At 43.2% G+C, this 22850-nt stretch overlaps 1 protein-coding gene across 3 annotated transcripts in view; it reads left to right on the plus strand.

Moving 5' to 3' along the window:
* LOC135202921 (TBC1 domain family member 15-like) overlaps positions 1-22850 on the plus strand; it is a 114269-nt gene that overhangs the window by 86145 nt on the left and 5274 nt on the right. For all 3 annotated transcript variants that reach the window (XM_064232381.1, XM_064232382.1, XM_064232380.1), the window contains exon 13: positions 9884-10045. In XM_064232381.1, the coding sequence (XP_064088451.1) occupies positions 9884-10045 (162 nt within the window). The remainder of the gene's footprint in view (positions 1-9883; positions 10046-22850) is intronic.

Below are 22850 nucleotides of genomic sequence, written 5' to 3' on the forward strand. Positions count from 1 at the left end.
TAGCCTGGTTTACACACTGATTGCTCTTAAGTGTTTTTTGTAAATGTCCTTGGGATACCTCTACACAATCACTTGACATTGTCTTGTATTATCCTTTTCTATTGGGAACTTGGATAATCAGACTGGTTCACACAGCTAATTTGTTAATAATACTTGCTGCAAAGCAAGGCAAACATTCAGAAGGGAAATAGAGGCCTTGTTTCCTTTCACTGTTCCTCGATAAAGTTCTCTCAGTCGAAGCCAATACTGAACAACTATGGTCATGAAGGTGAAGGGGAGTCCACTCTATCACTCTCAAGCAACTGCAAGTGAAAAACAAAAAAAAAGGAATATTTAATACTTAGCCAAACAACACATTCATAAAGTACAAAAATAATGTTTGTTCCGGAAGGTAATACAAACCTTTCGGTCCTTTAACAATAGGAAGGTAACTAGCGGCAGCTGGGATGGTCGTAAGCTTCGAACAAGGGAGTTCGGTAGTTAACTGCTTGTCCGACAGTGCGCACGCAGCGCGACTGGGAGGTGAAGAATCACTTTTGCTTTCGGCCGCGTTGGTGGAGGACGTGTTCGTCATTGCTCTCTGCCCGCTTCATCGTCGTATGCTTTGGTTGTGTGTTGTTTCTCAACTTGGTTTGTCAGTGTAGTGAAAGTGTATTGTAAGTACGTGACTTTCTTTATTACTTTTCACTACATTGATTATGGATTCTCGTGCAATGGAGCTATCCCCCCCCCACCCCATCAGCCGCGGAGTTTGCCCTGGTGTGGAGGGCCGCAAGTGTGGGGTCTTTCGCTCTTTCCCCGAGATAGATCCTCATGTCCTTTGTGTGGAGGCGTGAATGCCCTCGGACCGAGCCATGCAATTTTGTGTAAATTGGTCGGAGGTGCAGTGGGTGCTGTGCGAGGGTGGGAGGAAGCGTAGACCTGCCAAGGAGTCGTCGCAAGCTCTCCAGTGACTCCCTTGGTTTCGGACACTTCCTCTTCTTTCCTGCCCCCGGCTTAGCTCCCGCGTATGGCGCCTTCCTCTTCGTGGGGGGTTTCTCGGTCCTTCTCTTTGCCCAATCTGTCGAGCGTAGAGGAGGGCGCGAGGTGCCCTGGCGTGCATTATATTCGGGGTCTTCCGTTCGCTCGGGGTGGGGCTCCCCCCCACCCCTGCACGAGGGGGAACTCCTCCTAATCACCAGACTGTTGCTTCCTCAGGTGCTCCTGCTGCAGGCGACAATCTCTGCCAGGTGCGGGTGTCGCTGGGGCTCCAGGGCACGCCGAGCGTCCAGGGGCTGCTCCAGCATCTGGCGGGGGCTGTGCCGGTCACCCATGGAGCGGTGACCACCACTACACGATCTCGACCCCAGGGTACACCGCCCCTCCTCACCTGGTTTACACCCCTCTCGTGATGTCTGTGACGCCAACGGCCGCCGTGCAGGGCCCGATCGCTGCTGTGCCAAGGAGGGGCGTGCCTCCCCCTTCCGGGTTCTTCGTACTGCCAGCCCCGGTCTTCCGATGCCCGAAGAGCTTGCCCCTGGACCTGCCGCCAGTACCCAGGATGTCGCTGGCTGCTGCCCCGTCTCCTGGAGTACCTGCCTGGTCTACTGTACCTGCCGTACCTGCCACTACTGCTGTTCCCACACCTGCCGACGTCGTTCCAGCCCGTGGTGTTGCTGCCCCAGACGCTGGTCCTTCCGGACAGGTGCAGTCGGGCTCTGTTGCTTCGGCAACAGCAGCCCTGGCTCCGCCCTGGATGGAGGACTTGACGGCTGTCCTGAGAGAGCTGACGAAGAAGAAGAAGAAGAGGAAGGTGTCGTTGTTGTCTTCATCGTCTTCTTCGTGTCCTGCCGCCGCCTCTGCCCCTTCGACTTCCAAGGCTTCCAAGCTGAGGAAGAAGAAGGCTGCCTCCTCCCCCCCAAGAAGATTCCTTCGGGAACTTTTAAGGGCCCGTACGGGGGGTCCTTCCACTGGTCCTCCTGCTCCTTTGGGAGCGGGGCCTGTCTCTCCTTCTGCAAGGAAGAAGACGGGGACCAGAGGAGTACCGGCTAACACCGGTACTTCCTCGCCTGGTGTAGGGGCGCTGCCGCTACACCAGGTTCCGGCTCGGCCTCTTGTTCGCGAGAGATACTGAGTGTACGGCTGCCCGCGGGCGATCGTGCAGCCAAGGCCCAGATGTCCGAGTTCGCTCGGCGCCAGGACCAAGGCACGGGGAAGAAGGCTGGCGAGAGCCGCTCAGGTGACTCTTGCTAGGCCAGCGATCGCTCTTGTAACGACCAGCTGGTCCCACCGCGACAGTGGTCTCTGCAGGTCCCCTGACTGCCGCTCCCACCGGGACCGTACGGATAGGGGGACCAGCAGCAGCTCCTCTGACGCACGGGACCGGGGCCGCTGTTCTCGGTCCAGCCGCTCGCCCCAGGGGAGCAGCGCGACCAGGCCTGGTGCTCGATCGCCACCATGGGTTGGCGATCGCCTGCAGTCCCCCAAGCACACTGGTTCTGCCAGTGAGCGAGGGGGGAACGTCAGGTCTTCCTCTCCTGTTCCTTCAACTTCCTCGGCTTACACCGGGAAGGGTGAGGTAACAAGTAGTGATCGTGAGGGGCGCCCCCCCACGTGCCAGGCACGGTCCTCGGATCAAGTGGCAGGAGGAGACCGGGAGGGGTCTGCCGCTATTCCTCCTTCTGAAGGAGGAGGGTCTCGGAATCGCTCTTGCTGGAGGGGCTTGACGGTCCTACTCCTCAAGATGCGGTCACTCCTGAGATCCAGAGGAATTTTGCTGAGGTCATTGCTCTGATTTGTCAGTACAACTACCTCGGTGAAGGCAGTAAAACCGCTGGTCCAGACCAGCAACTCGACCATCACCGCTGTTGATGATCGCCACAGTCCTCCCAGCCTACTGGTCCTGCTGGTAGTTAGGGAAGGAGCTCTCATAACAGCTCCCCTGACATAAAGACTGACGCTCTGTTCCTTGGTCCAGCTTTTCTCCGCAATAAGCCGCTGGTCCAGACCTGCAGCTCGGTCACCACAGTTGGTTGGCGATCGCCTGCAGTCCTCCCAGCCTACTAGCATGCTAGTAGGCAGGGTAGGAGCATCAGGTCTCCCTCACCTGTCCCTCCAACCTCCTTAGGCTACACCAGGAGGAACGAGGCAAACAGGAGTGACCGTGAGGGTGGGGGGGCTGGCAAGGACAAATGACGCTTCCCAGACTCTTGGAGGGACCATCACCGCTGTTCACGTGACGGTCCGTCTGGACCACGCATTCAAGAGAACAGGGCGCTCTCCCCCTTCGGTCCTCTTGAGAGGTTTCGGCCTTGACGAGGACTGGGACGCGTCGGAGGACGGCATCGGCTCTCTCCTGTCAGGTGCTCGCTCAGCCCCACCCAGACGACGTTCAAGGTGGCAGCAGACGCTTAACCTACAGTACGAGTTCGTAACCCTCCTCGGGAAAACTTTTTTCCCAGACTCTGAGCGGCCATCGCCGCAAGGTAATGGCTGCTCGTACTCGCTTCTCCAACTGCTAGTTCCGCTGGGAAGGCGAGCGAGTATCCAATTCCTCCCCCATTCCCTCTCTCCCTATGGCTACGAGGGAAAGGGGAGGGATCCTGCAGAGCGTTCTCTGTAGGATTCCGTGTTGGGGACTGCGTTCCTGGGGGGGACCTTCAGGTCCTACCGGACGTAAGTCCCCGTTGTTGAGGAAGGATCCTGCCCCATCCTCGATTTCTATAGGAATTGGGAGGACCACCAACCGATGATCGTCTGACGAATTTGTTGGGGGTTTCGCCAAGCGCTTAGAATTCTTCAGAATTTCTAGCACTCTCAGAGTGTTCTGGTTTTTTACGATCTGCAAACACTTTGGTGAAACCACAGTCCAGAGTGGGCTAGATAATTGTTACTACAAAAATCGGGAATCTCGCCGAATGCTCGAATTCCTGGAATTTCTAGCGTTTGGAAGAAGCACTGCTGCTGAAGGAAGAATATCTCACAGTAGGCAGCCAACCCTGGGATAGAGAAGAATGGATGGGAACATCCAGTTTGGCTTCAACTATCGTCTTCGGTATTTTGTTATCACCATTGAAGCTTTCCTTCGGGGAAGACTTCTCCTTCACTCTCTTCATTAGAGAATGAAGGGTGTTGGCTTCCAATCCTTATTCTCATTCCTTGAATGGAAAAGAATTTAGGATGGAGGTCTTTGTACAGAAACCTACAAATATACTACGTACAGGTATTCTCCTACTTACGATGGGGTTAGGTTCCGAAAAACCCATCGTAAGTTGAGAAAATCGTATCTCGGATATAGCCTAGCCTACACTTAAGTTAATCAGTACCATATAGGCTAGGCTATATACACATATATGGAAGATTAGCCTACACTACACAGTATACCTATACATATATGGTATAGTAATTATTAATATCAGCTAATTCGGGTGTTTCAATGCAGATTGACTTATGATAATTAAGTATAAAAAGAAATTTAATATTAAGAACAAGGATCAGACTGTAGCGTAAAGGGTACTCACCAAGATTCGGTCCGTTGTCGGCATACGTGATAGGTGTCAGGCTGTTCATGGCTACTAGAACTAAAGATCGGAAGAGGAGGATGATGATAAAGCAGCAGGATCATCAATTCGCTCTTCTTCAGATAGAATTTCTTCTTCTGTTAGTTCAGGCGTCTCGAGGAAACAACTGTTCCGAGACGTACAGGATCGAGTCTCAAGTGAGGGGGTAGGGCTGGGGGAAGCTGAAGGCACTGGAGTCGTTCTCTTGAAGAAAAAATCCATTGTAGGTTGCACAGTGCGTTTTTTTCGTTCTTCATAAATTAATCGGTAACATGCAACAGTCTTGATGAGCCCTCTGAACTTTGGCAAACCGTTCCTCGTCCCCATCCATTTCACTTAAAAGTTTCAGTCCTTGATCAAATAAAGCAAACGCCTCTGCCAGTTTTTTAGTCGTAAACGTTCGCTCCGGCTCTTTTATTTCTTCTTCCTCTTCTGCTTTTTTTTTCTCTTCTGCAAGTGCAGTTAAATCCTCTACCGTTAGCTCTACATCTTGCACATCTATAAGTTCTTGGATATCTTCCTCGTCAATTTCTAAATCTAAACTTTTCCCAAGTATCAAGATCTTTTTATTGATTTCCACTTCTTCATTCTGATCGAAACCTTTAAACGAGTTCACATAACTTTCAGCAGATTTTTCCAGACCCCATTCATACACTTTCTTTACCTCCTTCCACGCCCTTCCAATGTTCATAATGGAGTTAAGAACACTAAATTCTTTCCAGAAAGTTCTGAGATCTTTCTCCTCGTTATCCGTAGCCTGAACAGCCTGCGCAAACGTGTTCCGAAGATAATACGCCTTGAACGTAGCCACAGCACCCTGATCCATGGGCTGTATGAGAGAAGTTGTGTTTGGTGGCAGAAACACAACTTTTACATTCTCGTTAATATCTCCGATGTGCTGAGGGTGGCCAGGAGCATTGTCGAGAATCAGAAGAATTTTGAAGGGGATGTTATTTTTCCTACAATGATCTTTCACTTCCAGAATGAAGCAATGAACGAACCAGTCCTCGAACAATATTGCAGTCATCCAAGCTTTTTTATTATGACGGTAATGCACAGGAAGTGTATGCTTGTCAATGCTTTTTAAAGCCCTCGGATTTACTGAGTGATAAATCATAAAGGGCTTAATTTTATACTCAGCCACATTTCCCCCAAGCAGAAGAGTCGATCGATCCTTGTATGCCTTAGACCCGGGCATCGCCGTTGCTTCTTTGTGGATGTAGGACCGTTGTGGCATACGTTTCCAATAAAGTCCGGTTTCGTCACCATTAAAGATATGCTCTGGCAAGTACCCTTCATTAACGACGATCTCGTGTAAAACATCCTTAAACTTAGCGGCTCCATCGGCATCAGCGCTTGCTGCTTCACCGCTAATTTTCACACTGTGAAAATTATGGCGGTTCTTGAAACGACGAAACCATCCAGCACTTGCTGCAAAACTTTTGTTGTGGTTATCATCATAATTCTTCTTCAGTTCTTCAAAAAGCATGCATGCCTTTGTCTGAATGGTTAAGAGGGTGAGCGGCATACGCTTTTGTATTTGGTCCTCCATCCACGTGACCAGTAACTGCTCCATTTCTTCCAAAGGCCCTATCCTCTTCTTTGATATAACCGTTGAATGAACTGAAGCAGATGCCTTTACAGCATCCATTACACGTTTCTTGTCCTTGAGGATGGTGGATACCGTCGATTGCAATAAACGTTCGTCACGTGTGATAACCATGACTGCCTTTCCCGCTTCACGCTGGTTTATTATCTTCAGTTTCTGCTCCAAAGTGATGGTTTGCCTCTTCTTTTGTTGCACTACTAGCAGGACACCTATTTGGTTGTTTGGCAGACATAGTTTTTTTGTTTTAATTTACGGTACTTGAAAAAACTCACAAAAAACACAAACGAACACTGACCTAATCTTACTTGGTTCAAAGCGAGAGCAAGCGAGGTCGAACTTGTTGGATGCCGCTGTACCTACGCCAGCCTCTTGCTCTCGGGCCGACATATCGTACAGCGTAGTACGCTGCTGCCAGCGCTCGCTGTGCGCGAAATTTAAAAATACGCATTTCAACTTATTGCTAACCCCAACGTAACATTGGATTATCGTAAAACGGATTATCGTAACTCGAGCACTACCTGTATATTGCCCTCGCGACATGATTCTGTTAATCAGTTGAATTGTCCGGGGTGTAGGCACATACCGTAGTTAACTCTACGGATTGTGACCGAGACGAATGGTATCTTAATTGAACTGCAACTCGGGATTGCCTGCAACCTCCCTGGAGTTACCAGTTTCGATTTTGAGATACTTAAGGTATTGTTACAACACCACCACCTCAGCTTTTGTATTCACCGAAATCCGTTTTGTTTAAATACAATTGCTCGAGCGTATTTTTTTTACGCTCGATGGTTCTAGCCAAACGCATTCCTTCCTGGAATGGATTACCTGGCAACTCAGGATGACGAGTGAGCGAGAGCTAACGGTGCATTGGGCTGCCTGCCGCAGCCCAGTACCAGCTGGCTCTCCGAGATGCAGGGTCGGTTTATGTGTCTCTCCTCTACAATGATTGACTACCGAACCGTATCTCTGCCTGACAATCACAGACTTAGGTCTCTGATTGACTGGGATTCTCGCATACATGAATGACCATCTCTACTGTATCGCCTTGGACATTGCGAGAATTTTCAGACAGAGATATCTCAATAGACTCTATCATCTTTCTGTTTACCGCATGGTAACAGAAGTATGTAGCCTAGTATCCCGCTGCATCGCACCTCTGCGATAATGTGGAATGATTTCTTCAGACATCTGAGTTTGTCTTCTAAAATATCTTGTATTCGTAGGTGTGCAATTGTTCATTGTTCACCCTGAATTACAGATGTATAACGGAAGACGTCGCCTGTTCCCCGCCCTCCCAGCTCTACTTTCAAGTATTTGGTCCTCCCTGGATAACCTGAAGAAGAGCAGTTCTTCAGGCAGTACATCCCTGTGTTTTCATTACTGAAAAGCGCCCCGCTTTCATTGCAACTACGACTTCTCACCGAACAGCAATAAAATAGCGGTATAGCGTTGTCAGTCCTTTGTAGCACAGGTTCAGAATCTCGAGAATTACTTCTCTCGATTCAGCTCTGAAGACGTAGGTTGCATTCACCTTCCACCTTCGTCTTCAACAGCACAGTGTTGTTTCTCCTTAGCTGAGATTCAACTACTATGAGAATTCTGTCTTGCCATCAGGGACCTCGGTCTCTAGAAGGCAATTGACTTTCGCCTGTTGGGCACATGCCTTGAGAGAATCATCACCTCGCCGTCCGGCATCGGTGGCAAACAAATAGACTATTTGTATGGTCTCTCGGCATACCCCTTTAAAGGCGAAGGTCACTTGACTTGCTCGGATGCATGGACAGCTTGCCTCACACAACCGAACGCAGTCAGTCGGCAGCTGTCAAAGCGCCCAAGTCAGTTGCGAGCTACGCTGTGGACTTAGTTCGGTTGTTCCAGATCAATCATTACTTCGTCCTACTAGCTTGTCCCAGTACCATGCCATCGGCAACCACCATGGAGTGTTGGTGTCCTATCCACTTCGGAGACGGAGAGACTTCGCCGCAAGGGGATACGAGACCGCGAGAGACTTCGCTGCAATGGGATACAAGAATGCGAGACACTTCGCTGCAGACGGATAGACCAGTATGGGTACTGGACGTCACCGAAGATTATGTCGAGAAGAGGGATAGGTCATAGCGACTATTCCCTTCTTTTCCTCTGAGGGAACTGCATGGCTTTTCCTGCGAATTCAAGCATCCAAGGGATGGGGAGCTGTGACGCTCGATTTCGTACCGAACTTCGTAGCAAAGACTCAGAATCCTTCGGTCCCCGCCGATCGGTTTGAGTCCTTCACAATCCCCTCCCTAATGGACTTCACCCGCCTTCGATGTGAAGGAGATGCTGCTTTGTCCTGTGAGGGCGCGACGGCGCTATCTGAAGAGAACTCTACACCTCAGGTCTGAGTGTTGACGCCTCTTCGTTAGCACCGGGATGACCAAGAAAGAAGTATACAGGAGAACACTTTCTTTCTGGCTGCGCGAGGTGATCAGGAGGGTGTATAAAGCTGATGGTAGCGACGACATCCGTACCCTTCGTCCGAGAACCCACGAAGTCAGAGATATGGGTCCTTCCCTTGCATTCCGCAAGAACTTCTCCGTGGCGCAGGTACTGAAGGCAGGGGTCTGGTCCAACCAGACCACATGCACCTCCTACCTTCAGGATATAGCCCACAGGTCCTTGGACACTTGTTCCTTAGGACCCGTGGTGGCTGCTCAACACATTGTGTAGCTTACCCAGCACCCGAGCGGACAGAACAGCATCGCATCCTTGTGTGACTGCATGAAGGTATATGTGAATGAGAATGCGACTGGCCTTCTCTTCCCCATCTTTTTGTCTCCCTTTACCTGTGGGCAGAGGGACGCGGTCGTCACTACGCTGGATCAGGATGCGATGCAGGAAAGCGACTCGACCGAGCCCCATCCTATCCCTTTCAGTAGGGATAGGAGCAATTATCCACCATTTCCCCCAACAAGGGGAAGTGGAAGCCAACAAGAGACAACCCATTAAACCCATTACTTCATATTGCCTCTTGCAATAGGAACAAGTTCTTGCTTGCTAGTTTTAAGAGGTACATCAACAATTAGGCAGAGGCTAGGATCCCTCCCTCTGCTCTTACGAACAGGGAGGGAATCCAAGGTTGGGCAAACACCAGTCTGTTCTTAAGACTCGGATTCCTCCCACCAAGAAGTGAGTCTTCCTATTGTTAAAGGACTGAAAGGTTTGTATTACTTATTGGAACAAATGGCAATTTGTTGAAAATTGCATTTTTCCTAACTATACAAACCTGAGGTCCTTTACATATAGTCCCACCTCATGCCACCCCACACTCTGCGTTTTTTCCTGGGCCTAAAGCAAAAGTGATTCTTCACCTCCCAGTCGCGCTGCGCGTGCACTCTCGGACAAGCAGTTAACTACCGAACTCCCTTGTTCGAAGCTTATAACCGTCCCAGCTGCCGCTAGTTACCTTCCTATTGTTAAAGGACCTCAGGTTTGTATAGTTAGGAAAAATGCAATTTTTGACAAATTGCCATCTTTAAAAAACCAATGGTTTAAAAAACACCCAGTTTTTCCCATACTACCAAATTACAACTTAAAATATTTTTTATATTTTTGTTGGATAACACTTCAACAAAAGTGTTAAAAAAATATTTTTTATATTTTTGCTGGATAACACTTTTCAACAAAATTATGAATTAAGGTTCATATTTTTTTGTCTTTAATAAGTATTAATGTTTTCTCCCTTTTTATGCAGCACATCAATGACATCTCGTGTCGGATTGACCTTGAGCTGACACTTAAAAAAGCAGAAGCCATATACTTACAAATATCTAAGTCGAACAACGTCCCAGACAGAGTGAGAGCACTGTTAGGCCTTCCCATTCAAGAATCTGCTCCTAGTGATCCTTCTCAAAAGGTGAAGTGATTTACATTAGCAGTCGGTTCATTTATTCAGTCAGCTAATTCACAGAAAACCTTACTGTTGTATTTAAGTGATATTCTTTTTAATTCCTTGTAGTCTTAGGCATGCAAAGGATTATTTTGTGTGGATTGGCTGTAAATATCTAATTATGCATCCTGAGTACTTAAGGTGATGATAAAATTCTAAGTTCTTTTATAACCAAGTGGACAAGGACAGAGAATTGATATTAGTGAAAGTATGTGCCTTTCCTAAGTGATAGAATGATAAAAGACTTGTTGATTATATTGAAATATATATGGTGTATAGTACAGATTTTTTTTTAGGTAGATAGTGCTGACTGATGTCAATATTAAGCCATGTTATTGGGTATGCTATGTAAATTATTTTAGTACTATTCATTACTTTTTAGTAGGGTAAGTTGTACTTTTTTTGTGCATTCAGACATGATCGAGTTTGCATAGCCGCTTAGCTCTGAGACAAACTGTCATGAATAAATAGTGTAAATAATAAGTTTGTGTAAATGAAATAGATATATGTATATATATATTTTGATATAAGTGTTCATATACAAAATGCACAACTTCAGACCTGCTAGTTGAAATCCTGCTTGTTTTTTTTTTTTTTATATATAATTTTAATTCTGTTTGCCAACTTATGGATGTAGTATTTTCAAATGCATGGCCTTGTGACTGGTAGTAGTAATGTCTTAGGGTCATTGATTAGCTGTGGTCTCTGAGAGAATACCGTAAAGATTGCGAAGGTAAGGATAGCATTAGTTGGTGGTATGTTTGCTATGCGAACAAAATATTTATTTTTTTCATTTTTTAGTTATACAGCATTCTTTTAAGTCTTAAGAAATTATTAGCATGGTTTTTAAAATCCAGGAATTGACCTAAGTGTGAATTACCTGGACTTATCACTCAGGAATTTAGTCACTAACTTTAGCTTAGATTAAACAATTCTCTTTGCAGAAAAATAGGTTAGGCTGTTGGAGAAGCACGCCATTATACATTTTTTTATTGTAGTAAAAAGCATCACAAATGGTTCTTTGTAAAAGTTCTGGTAGTTGCATTTCTTACAAATAGTCACATTACAGTTTTAATAATTATTGGTGTCTCAGGCATGGAATGAAGATTCTATATATAAATGTTTTTTAGACCTGTGATTGGTTATTTCAAGTGTTTTATCGCAGAGTTGACACTTTTTAGAATTATACACTTAAGGAACAAGAGTTTGTTAGTATTTTTTTCATATGATTTCTTTTAAAAGCTGATGACTGCTTTTGTATTAGATACTTAGGAACAGAGGACATGAGAAACTTAAAAGTAAACTTTTTACTGTTTTATGTTTTAATTTTTTATAAATTTTTGCCAGCAACATTTGGGAGGGTAGTGCTTATTATTTTATATTTCCGTTGTGGTAAAGGTCGTCAATATTTCGTTAAAGCTCCACATAGATCAGTCCCTATTGCTATATGTAATCGTTATCTTCAATGCTTTGTGTATTATAAGCTGTGAACATGGGACCAGACTCATTAATCCTCATTAATCAAAAAGTGAATGTGTTGAAAATATTCATCTTTGGCATTCACTCAACTGGCTACTTGATGCTTCTTAAATTTCATTCTTGCTCTAATATTCTTTTAGAAGTATCTTTCAGCAGTAATGCAGCTTTAGAGTTGAGCTAATACCTTAATATTGCTTGTTTTAGTTTGTATGTGTTCATGTTCATAACCTTGCTTGTCACTTGAAAATATCTTGCCCTTTTTCTGTAAGAGGGTAGTTGTTCTTTGAGCAACATTCTGTTGCATGTATGGATGGTATTAGACTCTATACAAAAAATTTTTAATGCTCTGTAATTGTGAAGTACTGTATTTAGTTTTGTTCTTAGTATGATGTTGATTTGAGCAGTTTTAATTTATATATGAAAAGACTCCAGTGTTTTCCGAGCTTTCCAAGTTATTTTCATATCACAAATTAGATTGTATGGAAAAATGGATGTTTTGGAATTCCGTGTTTTTTTTCTCAAAATTGTATCCTTGTGTTTTTGCAGTGTCGCTTATTTTTGTAGGGTTTCGTCTTCCATGTTGGTAGTTGTTAGAAACTGTTGATAGAGGTATGCGTAGGGGAAAGACAAACTTAATAATTTATTTTTGGGTTTATTTTAAACTTTCATTACCCTTCAGTTTTTTTTGCAGTATATGTTAAGTTTATAGGTGTTTTGTTTTGCACTATTAAACAGTGTTGAAGAAGTTGGTTAAAGTATATCATTTATAAAGTGCTCAGTTAACATATACCACAGTGGATTTCATTTTAATATTTATCATTGGTTAAATGCTTTGGGGATTTCAAATTTATTAAAGTTGTTACAGTAATTTGGAATTAAGGTTAGTGTTGATTAGATTGATGTGTTGATATAGCTTCGCTTCATCTGTCACTTTCTATAATGTGATTTTGTTGAATTACTCTACAGATTCCTTTTCATTGGCCTCAAAATTAATTGAAATTCTCCACTCGGAACTGTGGTTCCCTTAGATATTGCTTTTTTCCAATTATAAGTTAGCTATTTTCTTTGGAACTTTTCATGTTTATTAGTCATTAGATTATGAAAAGATAAAATTTTTATATGCTTTAGATTTATATATATTTTTTGAATTTTGCTTTTCAGCATTAGAATTTTTTGCTCACCTTATCATCAAGCTTTAAAAATTAGGTCATTTTCTACAAATTTTTTGATTTCTTGATTTTGTTACTTTTGCACCTAGCTTGTGTGGAGTATATGCATGTATTTCTGCTTTAATTTTTTATTTTTATTGCTTTGATTTTTTTGTTTTTATTGCTATTTGCTGATTTTGCCAACTTCAGTGTTTGATTTTGTGTAACTTGTCTCCCCTTGTTTCACTTTTTTTTCTGTCTTGTTTGCCATGCCATTACTGCATTTTGTTCTTAAAGTTATCTTTTATTTTGTGTACTTAAATGAAGCAGGGAATGATTCCTTGCATTTATTTTTCCAGTATAATCTTAGCAAACACACATTTTGTACATATAATTTTAGAAAGAATGTACTGGTAGGTTTTACTTTTTCATTATTTTAAGGGAAAGCAATTAGGATACACCAAGTTTAATTGAAGTTTTTGCTGTTTATTGAGACACACATGTATTTGCTTGTAGGAGATCCTGTGATTAGTAACTTTTGTTTTATAGCATTAAATACCAAAGCAAATAGTGTCCTTAATTTAGTGGAAATTTTTTAGCTTGTCACTGTATCTTTTGTCAAGGTTATCTATGGTGCATCACTATGCTCTGACCAGAGATACTGAGTTAAAGCCACAATAATGTACATAAGGCTGCATTTTTCAAAATACAAAGAAAAAAAAAAAAAGGAGCTTTTGACTGTTTACACGGTCCTCTTCAGCCACCTGAATAGAAATACTTGTTTTCCGTAAGACGAATTGAAAAATTTGTTTGTGACAGTCCAGGAAACCATCTTAGAACTGTAGGCGTGAACATAGTGTTCATTTTATGGCTGTTTCACCACATCTGTAAGCCAGGATCTTCTTAACGGCTGTCTACGATCGTATGTTGATGATTCCTGGGATCTTCTTTAACGGCTGTCTAAGATGGTATGTTGATGATTCCTGGGATCTTCTTAACAGCTGTTTATGATCGTATGTTGATGAGTCCTAGGTGGTGAAGAACGTTCAGCATCGGTGCCTGTTGTTCCTGCGACAACTGCCACTTCGACAACCTGTGCAGGGAGAGATGGAGACGGTATCAGTGGCCTCAAGAAACTTGCTTGAAATTTAAATTTATGGAATGACAGACTAATCTGTTTGTATGTTGGTCCTAATGCTAAAGGCTTGGTCACCTAATGTGTTACAAATATTTAACGAAGTCCCTCTATTACTCTTCTGTGGCGTACTTGACTACTTCTATATGTAGTTTTAGCTCCCTCCCAATCCATGACGTGATTATTCTTAAACAGTTAATGTTTAGGAATAGCTGAAAGTTGTTCAATGATTTCCTGGACTGTCAGAAACAATATTTTCAATTTGTCTTCTTAAGAAAAACAAAAACAAGTATTATTATTCAGCTGGCTGAAGAGGACCATTGCAAATGATCGAAAGCTCCATTTTTTTAACCTTTTATGTATTTTGAAAAATACGTAGTCATATGCAATATTGTGGCTTTTAACCGATTTGTAAAGATTATTGAACTTTTGGGCAAAATGCTTGCCATTTTGCCTTTGGTTTATGTGGGTTGTAACCAGAGAGAGATAAGGAACCCTTTCACAGATCACATGTACTTTAACACTAACTTCTGAGGTATGTAAGAATTGTAATATATGCAGTATGTGTATTACAAGACAGCAGTAATTTGTTTAGTCTAAGATACAAAAGAGCAAGGAGAGAGGTAAGATCAACCACATACAGCAAGACCTTGTGGTACAGAGGATATGAGGATAAAAACTTTTAAGATATTAAGTAATAAATAGAAATTATGAAGGAAGCACACAAACACACAGAGAAAGGCACAAATTACCAGTGAAACAAGGGTCTAAAGCTTTGTGGGTTAAAGGCCTTAAAGACAACTTAAATGCCTTAAAGACAGCTAAACTCCAAAAAATACTATCATTGTGTACTTGAAAATATAAATTAGCTCAGTACTGCATATTTGTATAGTCTTAATAATAATCCTGCATATTGGACATTGATAAATGTTAACACTATAGTATTTTGAATTACTAACCAGGAATTCTGAAGTAGTGTTACGTACTTATGTGGGATAAATGTTCCGGCTATCTCTGCTCATAGTCATTCTTGCTCAGTGGATGGTACATTTGGCATTTCACCCATGGTTATTGGATTGAATCGTACATGTGCCACAAGAAAGATGTCATGATTCACGAATCAATAGACAGGCCATTTGCAGAAATACATAAACTTCACAATAGATTACAGGCCAATTGCAGAAATATATAAACTTTAGTACCAGGTACTATATAGTACGTATACCTATTTTTTAGTTTGTCGCATTACTATTTTTTTTTTTTTTTTTTTTTTTTTTTTTTTTTGTACATAATTCAGGTTTACAATTTTATTTTGCTGCTTTTGCTAGACCTTGTGTTGATAATGTATGCATGAACAATATTTTACTAAATGTTTTTATTCATTCTTCATGTAAACTGTCTTTGGAGTGAGTCCAAGTGCTTCATGGTTGAACTAATGATTGCACATTAATGTAATAATTTTAAATAAACATTATAAGAAAGTGGTTTCTGAATGAATTCCATAATACTGCACTGTACAAAAGCACAGTGGAGGTTACAGAACACAAAAATACAACATTGCTTTTTGTAGTGTGATGTTTGAAGAACCTAAAATTCTAAACTTTTGCACTTTATAGATTGCCCATACTAAGAAACTATATTCATGACTGCAATACTAAAACTAACAACTATGAAACTATATTCATGACTGCAATACTAAGAAACTAACAAACTGTTTTGTTAGGAAGGAGAGAGGTTACAGAACACATAAAATACAAAATTGCTTTTTGTAGTGTGATGTTTGAAGAACCTAAAATTCTAAGCTTTTGCAATTTTTTCATGATTGCCATACCAAGAAACTATATTCATTATTGCAATACTAAGTTAGTAACTAACAAACCTGTTCTGTTAGGTAGGAGAGCAAAAGCTACTAGGTGAAAAATTTGTGGAGGACACAGGACACAAATGTGCTACTGTCGACTTCTGTGGTTTGCACGGGATAGGGACCAAAACACCTGCCAGAATAGTGAAAATCTGCAAATACTTGAAAACCCTCTAAAAATGCTTTTTGAATAGTTCAAACACCAAACACTCATTTAGCTAAAAATGCTTATATGTACCTGACTATTTTAATAGTTTTAACATGGGAAAATTATAGTTTTAACATGGGGAAAAAAGAATTTAGTCAAGATTTTAAAAAAAGAATTTAGTCAATATATTAAATATGAACATACAGTATGTAATTAATGAAATATCTCCTGACTATTTTATAGTTTTATCATGGGAAAAAAAGAATTTAGTCAAGAAAATAAGAAGATACAGTATTTAATTAATGAATATATATAATTTTAAAAAAATCCATGGATAGGCAAATTTTCTGCACATAATGTAAATAGACGTTCCTCAGAAAAATCTGCAAGTAGGTGAAGCCGTGAATAGGCAGGGGTTGACTTTATTTGATGACTGAGTGACACAGTGGGGATTTCTGACCTAGCAATTTGGTTAGAGTAGATAATGAAACTATAACTTATTGTAATTAATATAGTCTGGTATTGTACTTAGACTCTTTCTGCACTTGGTGTTTAAGATGGTTAGGCCTATTTACCTAGCTTTCAGAGAGAAGACCTTTGAGAGACCTCATTTTCCATTGAACCCATGAATGGAAAATTAATATAAAAACATTCAATAAGTGGATCTTGAAGAAAATATTAAGTTATGCAAAATCCCAATGTATGCGAAGTGGGAAGAATTCCAGTTTTGGCTTGACAGAACAGAACATATTGAAAAATACTTATATCAAATTAGGCAACTGTGTGATGTAATATGGTAGTGGAGGTCAGATAGATAAATGAAAACTAACTTTGAATCCTAGCTGAATGGAATCGGCATAATTTACAAATTGCAATGGCTGATAAATGAGAATACAGTATCTGTATGACATTTTTAATTTTTTGTTTTATTTAGAATGAGTCATTAGCATGCCCTTTATTTCCAATAGTTTTCCTTGTTGTAAATGCATATATTTTTATATGTTTTCATGCAAATTATATAAAGGTTAGTATGGTGCAGATACATTCTGAAATGGTTTCTCTTTAGACACAGGTGGGCCCACAGAGTTCCACATTACTCTGTAGTAAGGGCTGTGTTATTCATTCACCTTTTCAAGTACTAGACGTAAATCTTTACTGTGTATATGTACTAGAAATAAACCTTCTTTGTTGAATATTAATAGTTATATCATTAAAATAGCTTGAGCTAGATTAGAGAATTATTTTAATTTTGACAATAAAAATTAGATTGACACAGTAAATGGCTTAAAAATTAAATTGCTCTGAGAGACGGCTCTGTTTTGTAACTTGTAGCAGGTAGGTACAGTACCATATTTCCTATGCATGGGTCATTTTCCATGTTTATAACTTTTATAATAAGGTGAGTACACTACAACTTGGCTTGCCAGATCTTTTTGATGTACAACTTGCTAGTACTGTGTGAAGCAATAACATTCACACATTCTAAAATGAAGCAATAACATACATTCTAAAATGGATAAGAATATTTTTCTTTCAGGTTAGGCTCCCCTCCCATACCAAGCAACACTGTTGTTGTGTAGGACTTTGGGGCTACAGACCATGGCCTGATGATGGGTGGGAGACCATTTGGCCTCCACCTGGACACTCCTTCAGGCTTGGGCTTTGGTCCTATGCTTATCCAGTTTTGGCTTGGTTTTTTTTCATCTTTCATTTTATCACTCTTCTTTCTCACTATTCTACCAATCCTCTTCCTCAGTCCCGCCCTATCCCTTAGGTGTGAGTGTCTGTGCTGCAAGGGTAGAAGGCCAAATTTGGGTTGGTCCCTAACGACCTCCTGGATTAGTAGGTGAGAATGTATAGAATAAAAATGATATTGTCATGATACAATAAAGTTTGTTCATACTTACCTGGCAGATACATATATAGCTGTATTCTCCGAAGTCCGACAGAATTTCAAAACTCCCGGCACATGCAGTGGGCGGCCAGGTGGTTAGTACCCATTCCCGCCGCTGGGAGGCGGATATCAGGAACCATTCCCATTTTCTATTCAGATTTATAATACCACTGTCCCCTGAGGGGAGGTGGGTGGGTACTTACTTATATATATCTGCCAGGTAAGTATGAACAAACTTTATTGTATCATGACAATATCATTTTGTTCTTGAAACTTACCTGACAGATATATATATAGCTGAATCCCACCATTGGAGGTGGGAAGGGACAGAATAGAAGGATTTTAGGAAACAAATTACATGCGGATGATTGACATCTTGGTTCCTTACCTGTTAGCATAGCTGACTTCGTGATTACTGTCACCCAAGTCTGCTTCTGCTTTACTAGAGTCTCCAGCAAGGTAGTGACCTGTATAGCTGGTGAGTTCTAGATGATCTGTCAACGGGAGCGTGACCACAATGCGACTAGACCATATTGACCATACTGTGAGGGCAACGAAGCTAAAAACCACCACCTGACCTAACCTATCAAAGTTAGTCCCATAACTTCTAGGCTAAAGAAAGGGAAAGCGCCTCAAGCGACCGACCCTTCAACCGTAAATCAACACAATAAAATTAAAAGCACACCTATCCCTTTTCTATAGGATAGGATTCGTGCTGCTTCCTGCCCCCAATAATATTTCTGCGGATATGTATGGTCCTAGCGGCTCGCAGTTCTCATATGCCGTCTTCACATCCCGCAGGTAGTGTGAAGCGAACACAGAGTTGCTTCGCCAAAATGTAGCACTTAGGATATCGCTGAGTGCCATATTCTTTTGAAACGCCATTGAGGTTGCGACAGCTCTTACCTCATGGGCTTTTACTTTCAAAAGTTTTAGATCACCATCTGGACAGGACGCATGGGCCTCCCTGATGGTGCTTCGCAAAAAGAATGCCAGTACGTTTTTTGACATTGGAAAGTCTGGTCTCTTAATGGAACACCACAGATTTTCCGAAGGACCCCGACAGTCTTTAGTTTTTTCCAAATAAAACTTGAGAGCCCTGACAGGACACAGGACACTCTCTGGCTCTCATCCAATGATCTCTGCTAACCCCTTGATCTCAAAGCTCTTCGGCCAGGGGTTAGATGGATTTTTGTTCTTCGCTAAGAAGGAAGGGCTCAGGGAGCACACTGCATTGTGTCCTCTGAAGCCCACATGTCTATTTATTGCTTGAATTTCACTAACCTTCTTCGCTGTGGCAAGAGCGGTTAGGAAAATCGCCTTTCTTGTAACGTCTTTCAACGAGGCAGCATGCAGAGGTTCAAATGGACTTGACATTAGGAACTTCAGAACTACGTCTAGTTCCATGATGGGACCTTAGGCTGCGGTACTTTTGAGGTTTCAAAGGACCTCAAAAGATCGTGAAGGTCTTTATTGTTTGTCAGGTCTAACCCTCTGTGACGGAAGACAGCTGACAACATACTTTTGTATCCCTTGATTGTGGGCACCGCAAGCCTGTCCACATTTCTCAGATGCAGGATAAAATCAGCGTGGAGGAGGAAATACCTTTCTTCATGCACCACTTCCTGAAGACAGCCCACTTAGTTTGATAAACTGCTCGAGAAGAAGCTCTTCTAGTGTTGGCAATAGCTTTTGCCACCGGTCTTGAAAAACCTCTCGCTCTGGCCAACTTTTGGATAGTCTGAATGCAGTCAGACTCAGAGCGGAGAGGTTTCCGTGGTACCTCTCAAAGTGGGGCTGTCTGAGAAGATCGGCTCTCTCTGGAAGGGTCCTTGGGAAGTCTACTAGGAGAGACATGACCTCCGTGAACCAGTCGCTCGAAGGCCAAAACGGGGCGATTAGTGTCATTCTCGCTCCTGGAGACGCCGCAAACTTCCTGATTACCTCTCCTAACAGTTTGAACGGGGGAAAGGCGTAGACGTCCATCCCCATCCAGTCCCATAGGATGGCATCTATTACTATCGCTCCCGGGTCGAGAACCGGCGAGCAATAAATAGGAAGCCTCTTCGTTTTTGAGGTTGCGAAGAGGTCCACTAGTGGGCGTCCCCATAGTTTCCACAACTCTTGGCAGACCTCTAGGTGAAGAGTCCATTCTGTGGCAAGCAGTTGATGTTGGCGGCTGAGAAGATCCGCCCGGACATTTTGCACTCCTGAAACGAACCTCGTCAGGATTACTATGTTCCGAGCTTTCGCCCATTGGAGGATTTCTCTTGCTATCTCGAACAGGGACCGAGAGTGTGTCCCCCCGTTTTTTTATGTATGCGAGAGCTGTGGTATTGTCCGAGTTGATCTGGACAACTCGGCCCACCACTCGTTCTTCGAAGAATTGGAGAGCTAACTGAATAGCTTCCAACTCCTTTAGGTTTATGTGCCAGGACCTCTGTTCCCCTCTCCAGAGGCCTGACACTTCCTCCTTGCCCAGTGTTGCTCCCCAGCCCGCCATGGATGCGTCTGAGAACAACACTAGGTCGGGGCTCATAAGGCTGAGGGACAGTCCTTCTGACAGTTTGACTGGATCTTGCCACCACTTCAGATGATCCTTGACCGATTGGGAAATTATCAAAGTCGTGTCTAGATTTTGCTTGTCTTTCCAGTTTTCTGCTAGAAAAAACTGGAGTGGCCTGAGGTGCAGCCTCCCCAGGGAAACAAACTTCTCCAGCGAGGAAATGGTTCCCAGCAGACTCATCCATTCCTTCGCCGAGCATGTCTCCTTCCCTAAGAAAGCTGACACTTTTTCTAAGCATTTCTGCTGACGTTCCCGGGATGGAAAAGCTTGAAAAGCCACTGAATCCATCTGAATCCCCAGATATACGATGGACTGCGTGGGGATCAGATGGGACTTTTCGTAATTGACTAGTAGGCCTAGGGCCTTCGTCAGCTGTAATGTCGTGTGAAGGTCCTCCAGACACCTTGACTCTGAAGACGATCTGATTAGCCAGTCGTGCAGGTAAAGCGAGACCCTTATTTTTGATAGGTGAAGCCATTTCGCCACATTTCGCATGAGAAGAGTGAATACCATTGGCGCCTTACTTAGTCCAAAGCATAGATCCTTGAACTGGAAGACCTGCCCCTTCAAGACGAACCTCAGGAACTTTCTTGATTGAGGATGAATCGGGACGTGGAAGTATGCGTCTTGGAGATCCAATGACACCATCCAGTCTCCTGGTCTTAAAGCCCCTAGTACAGACTGGGACGTTTCCATCCTGAACTTTTCTTTTCTCACGAAAAGGTTCAGCCTGCTGACGTCTAGGACAGGTCTCCATCCCCCAGACTGCTTCGGAACCAGGAACAACCTGTTGTAGAAGCCTAGGGAATCTAACGTTAGCACTTCTTCTACGGCTCTCTTCTCTAACATCTGATCTAAAAGGTCGAGCAATATCTGTTGCTTCTCCGGCTGGTATGAGGGCGACAGGTCTATGGGCTTCGTGCTCAATGGAGGTGTCAAGAGGAAAAGGATCTTGTATCCTCTCTCGATTATATCGAGGGACCAGGTGTCCGACCCTCTTATTCTCCATGCATGAACAAAAAATGCGAGTCTCGCTCCGACAGGTGCCTGAAGGGCAGAAATGTCAATTTTTTCCTCTGGTTTTTGAGGAGACCTTGCCTCTAGAGAACCCCCTTCCTCGAGGAAAAGCTCTCGAGGAAGGTGCTCCACGAAAGGGCTTAAACTTCTTCTTGGGGGCTTGTGTGGCTGAGGTAGAAGCCTGGGCTGTAGGACGTCTGGAAGACTGGGTCAAGAGGTCCTGCGTCGCGTTTTCCTGCAGGTTAACTGACAGATCTTTTATTATCGAAAAAGGGGCAAACAACAATTCTGCCTTCTGCGCAGGAGACACTGATTTCGCTGCAAAACTGCAGTATAGAGCTCTTTTCTTTAGGAGTCCAGTAGCGAAATGGGATGCCAGTTCATCAGAGCCATCCCTTACTGCCCTATCCATACATGCTAACACGCTGGATAACTCTTCCAATGAAATCAAGTCTGGGCTTCTGGATTGTAAGTCCAGGGCCCCCAAGCACCAATCCCGGAAGTTAAATACTTCCAAAGTCCTGAAGATCCCTTTCAGATGGTGATCAATTTCCGACATGGTCCAGGAAACTTTTGCCGATGAAAGGTATGACCTCCTTGGAGCGTCAACCAAGTTAGCGAAGTCCCCTTGGGAGGAAGACGGAGCTTTCAATCCCGTTTCTTCTCACGTTCTGTACCAGATTCCTGCTCTCCCGCTTAGTCTCGATGGAGGAAGAGCAAAGGAAGTGTTGCCTTTCGCCTTCCTGGAGTCCATCCATTCTTGGATTCTTTTAAATGCTCTCTTCGCAGAGAGCGAAGTGGCCATTTTAACGAAGCCAGGTGCTTTCCTGGTCTTCGATGAGGCCAACTGTGAAGGCGGAGAGCAAAGAACCGGTGCCTGAAACTTATCTGGGAACAAGTTTTTTAGAAGGTGAGTCAACGTCTTATAATCCGAGGTGGATGACGTTGTCGGCTCTTCATCGTCCGCAGGACGCGAATCACAAGACGATTCTCCTTCTTCTCTAGCAGTAGCAGATAATTCTTTCTGCAGGTACATACGTTCAAACATGGCTTCTTGAATCCACATTTCACAAGCTCTTGGCATTCTTCTGAAACGGCAGGAATTGTTATCCAGACTGGCAGAGGTTTTTCTCCTCTTTTCCATCCATATAGACATGGATCAGATAATTGAACTGTAAAGTCATGTGCTGACACCCATATGCTTGCTTGATACATTGCTCTAGAGTTTTGGTTAATGGCGATTTTCGCTTATCAGCACCCCCCAAGACTGGACCCCCTGCCAATAATTGGGGACTGCATGTATATATATAGGTGATAAACGTTGCACGTTCTGAGTTTTGCAAAAAATATTTTTTCCCCTCCACCATACACTTGTAAGAAGAATGTTCTTAAGGCTTTGAATCTCCAGTAATCTAGTTCAAGGTGCATAAAGGGATGATCCATTAAATCAACCATTTCATCTATTATAGTTGTAGGACACTTTTTCCAGGCTTTAAAGCACTGTCAATAAAGCCAGGAATAAAT

Source organism: Macrobrachium nipponense, chromosome 33 (genome assembly GCF_015104395.2).
Source record: "Macrobrachium nipponense isolate FS-2020 chromosome 33, ASM1510439v2, whole genome shotgun sequence".
In the NCBI taxonomy this organism is placed as follows: Eukaryota; Metazoa; Arthropoda; class Malacostraca; order Decapoda; family Palaemonidae; genus Macrobrachium; species Macrobrachium nipponense.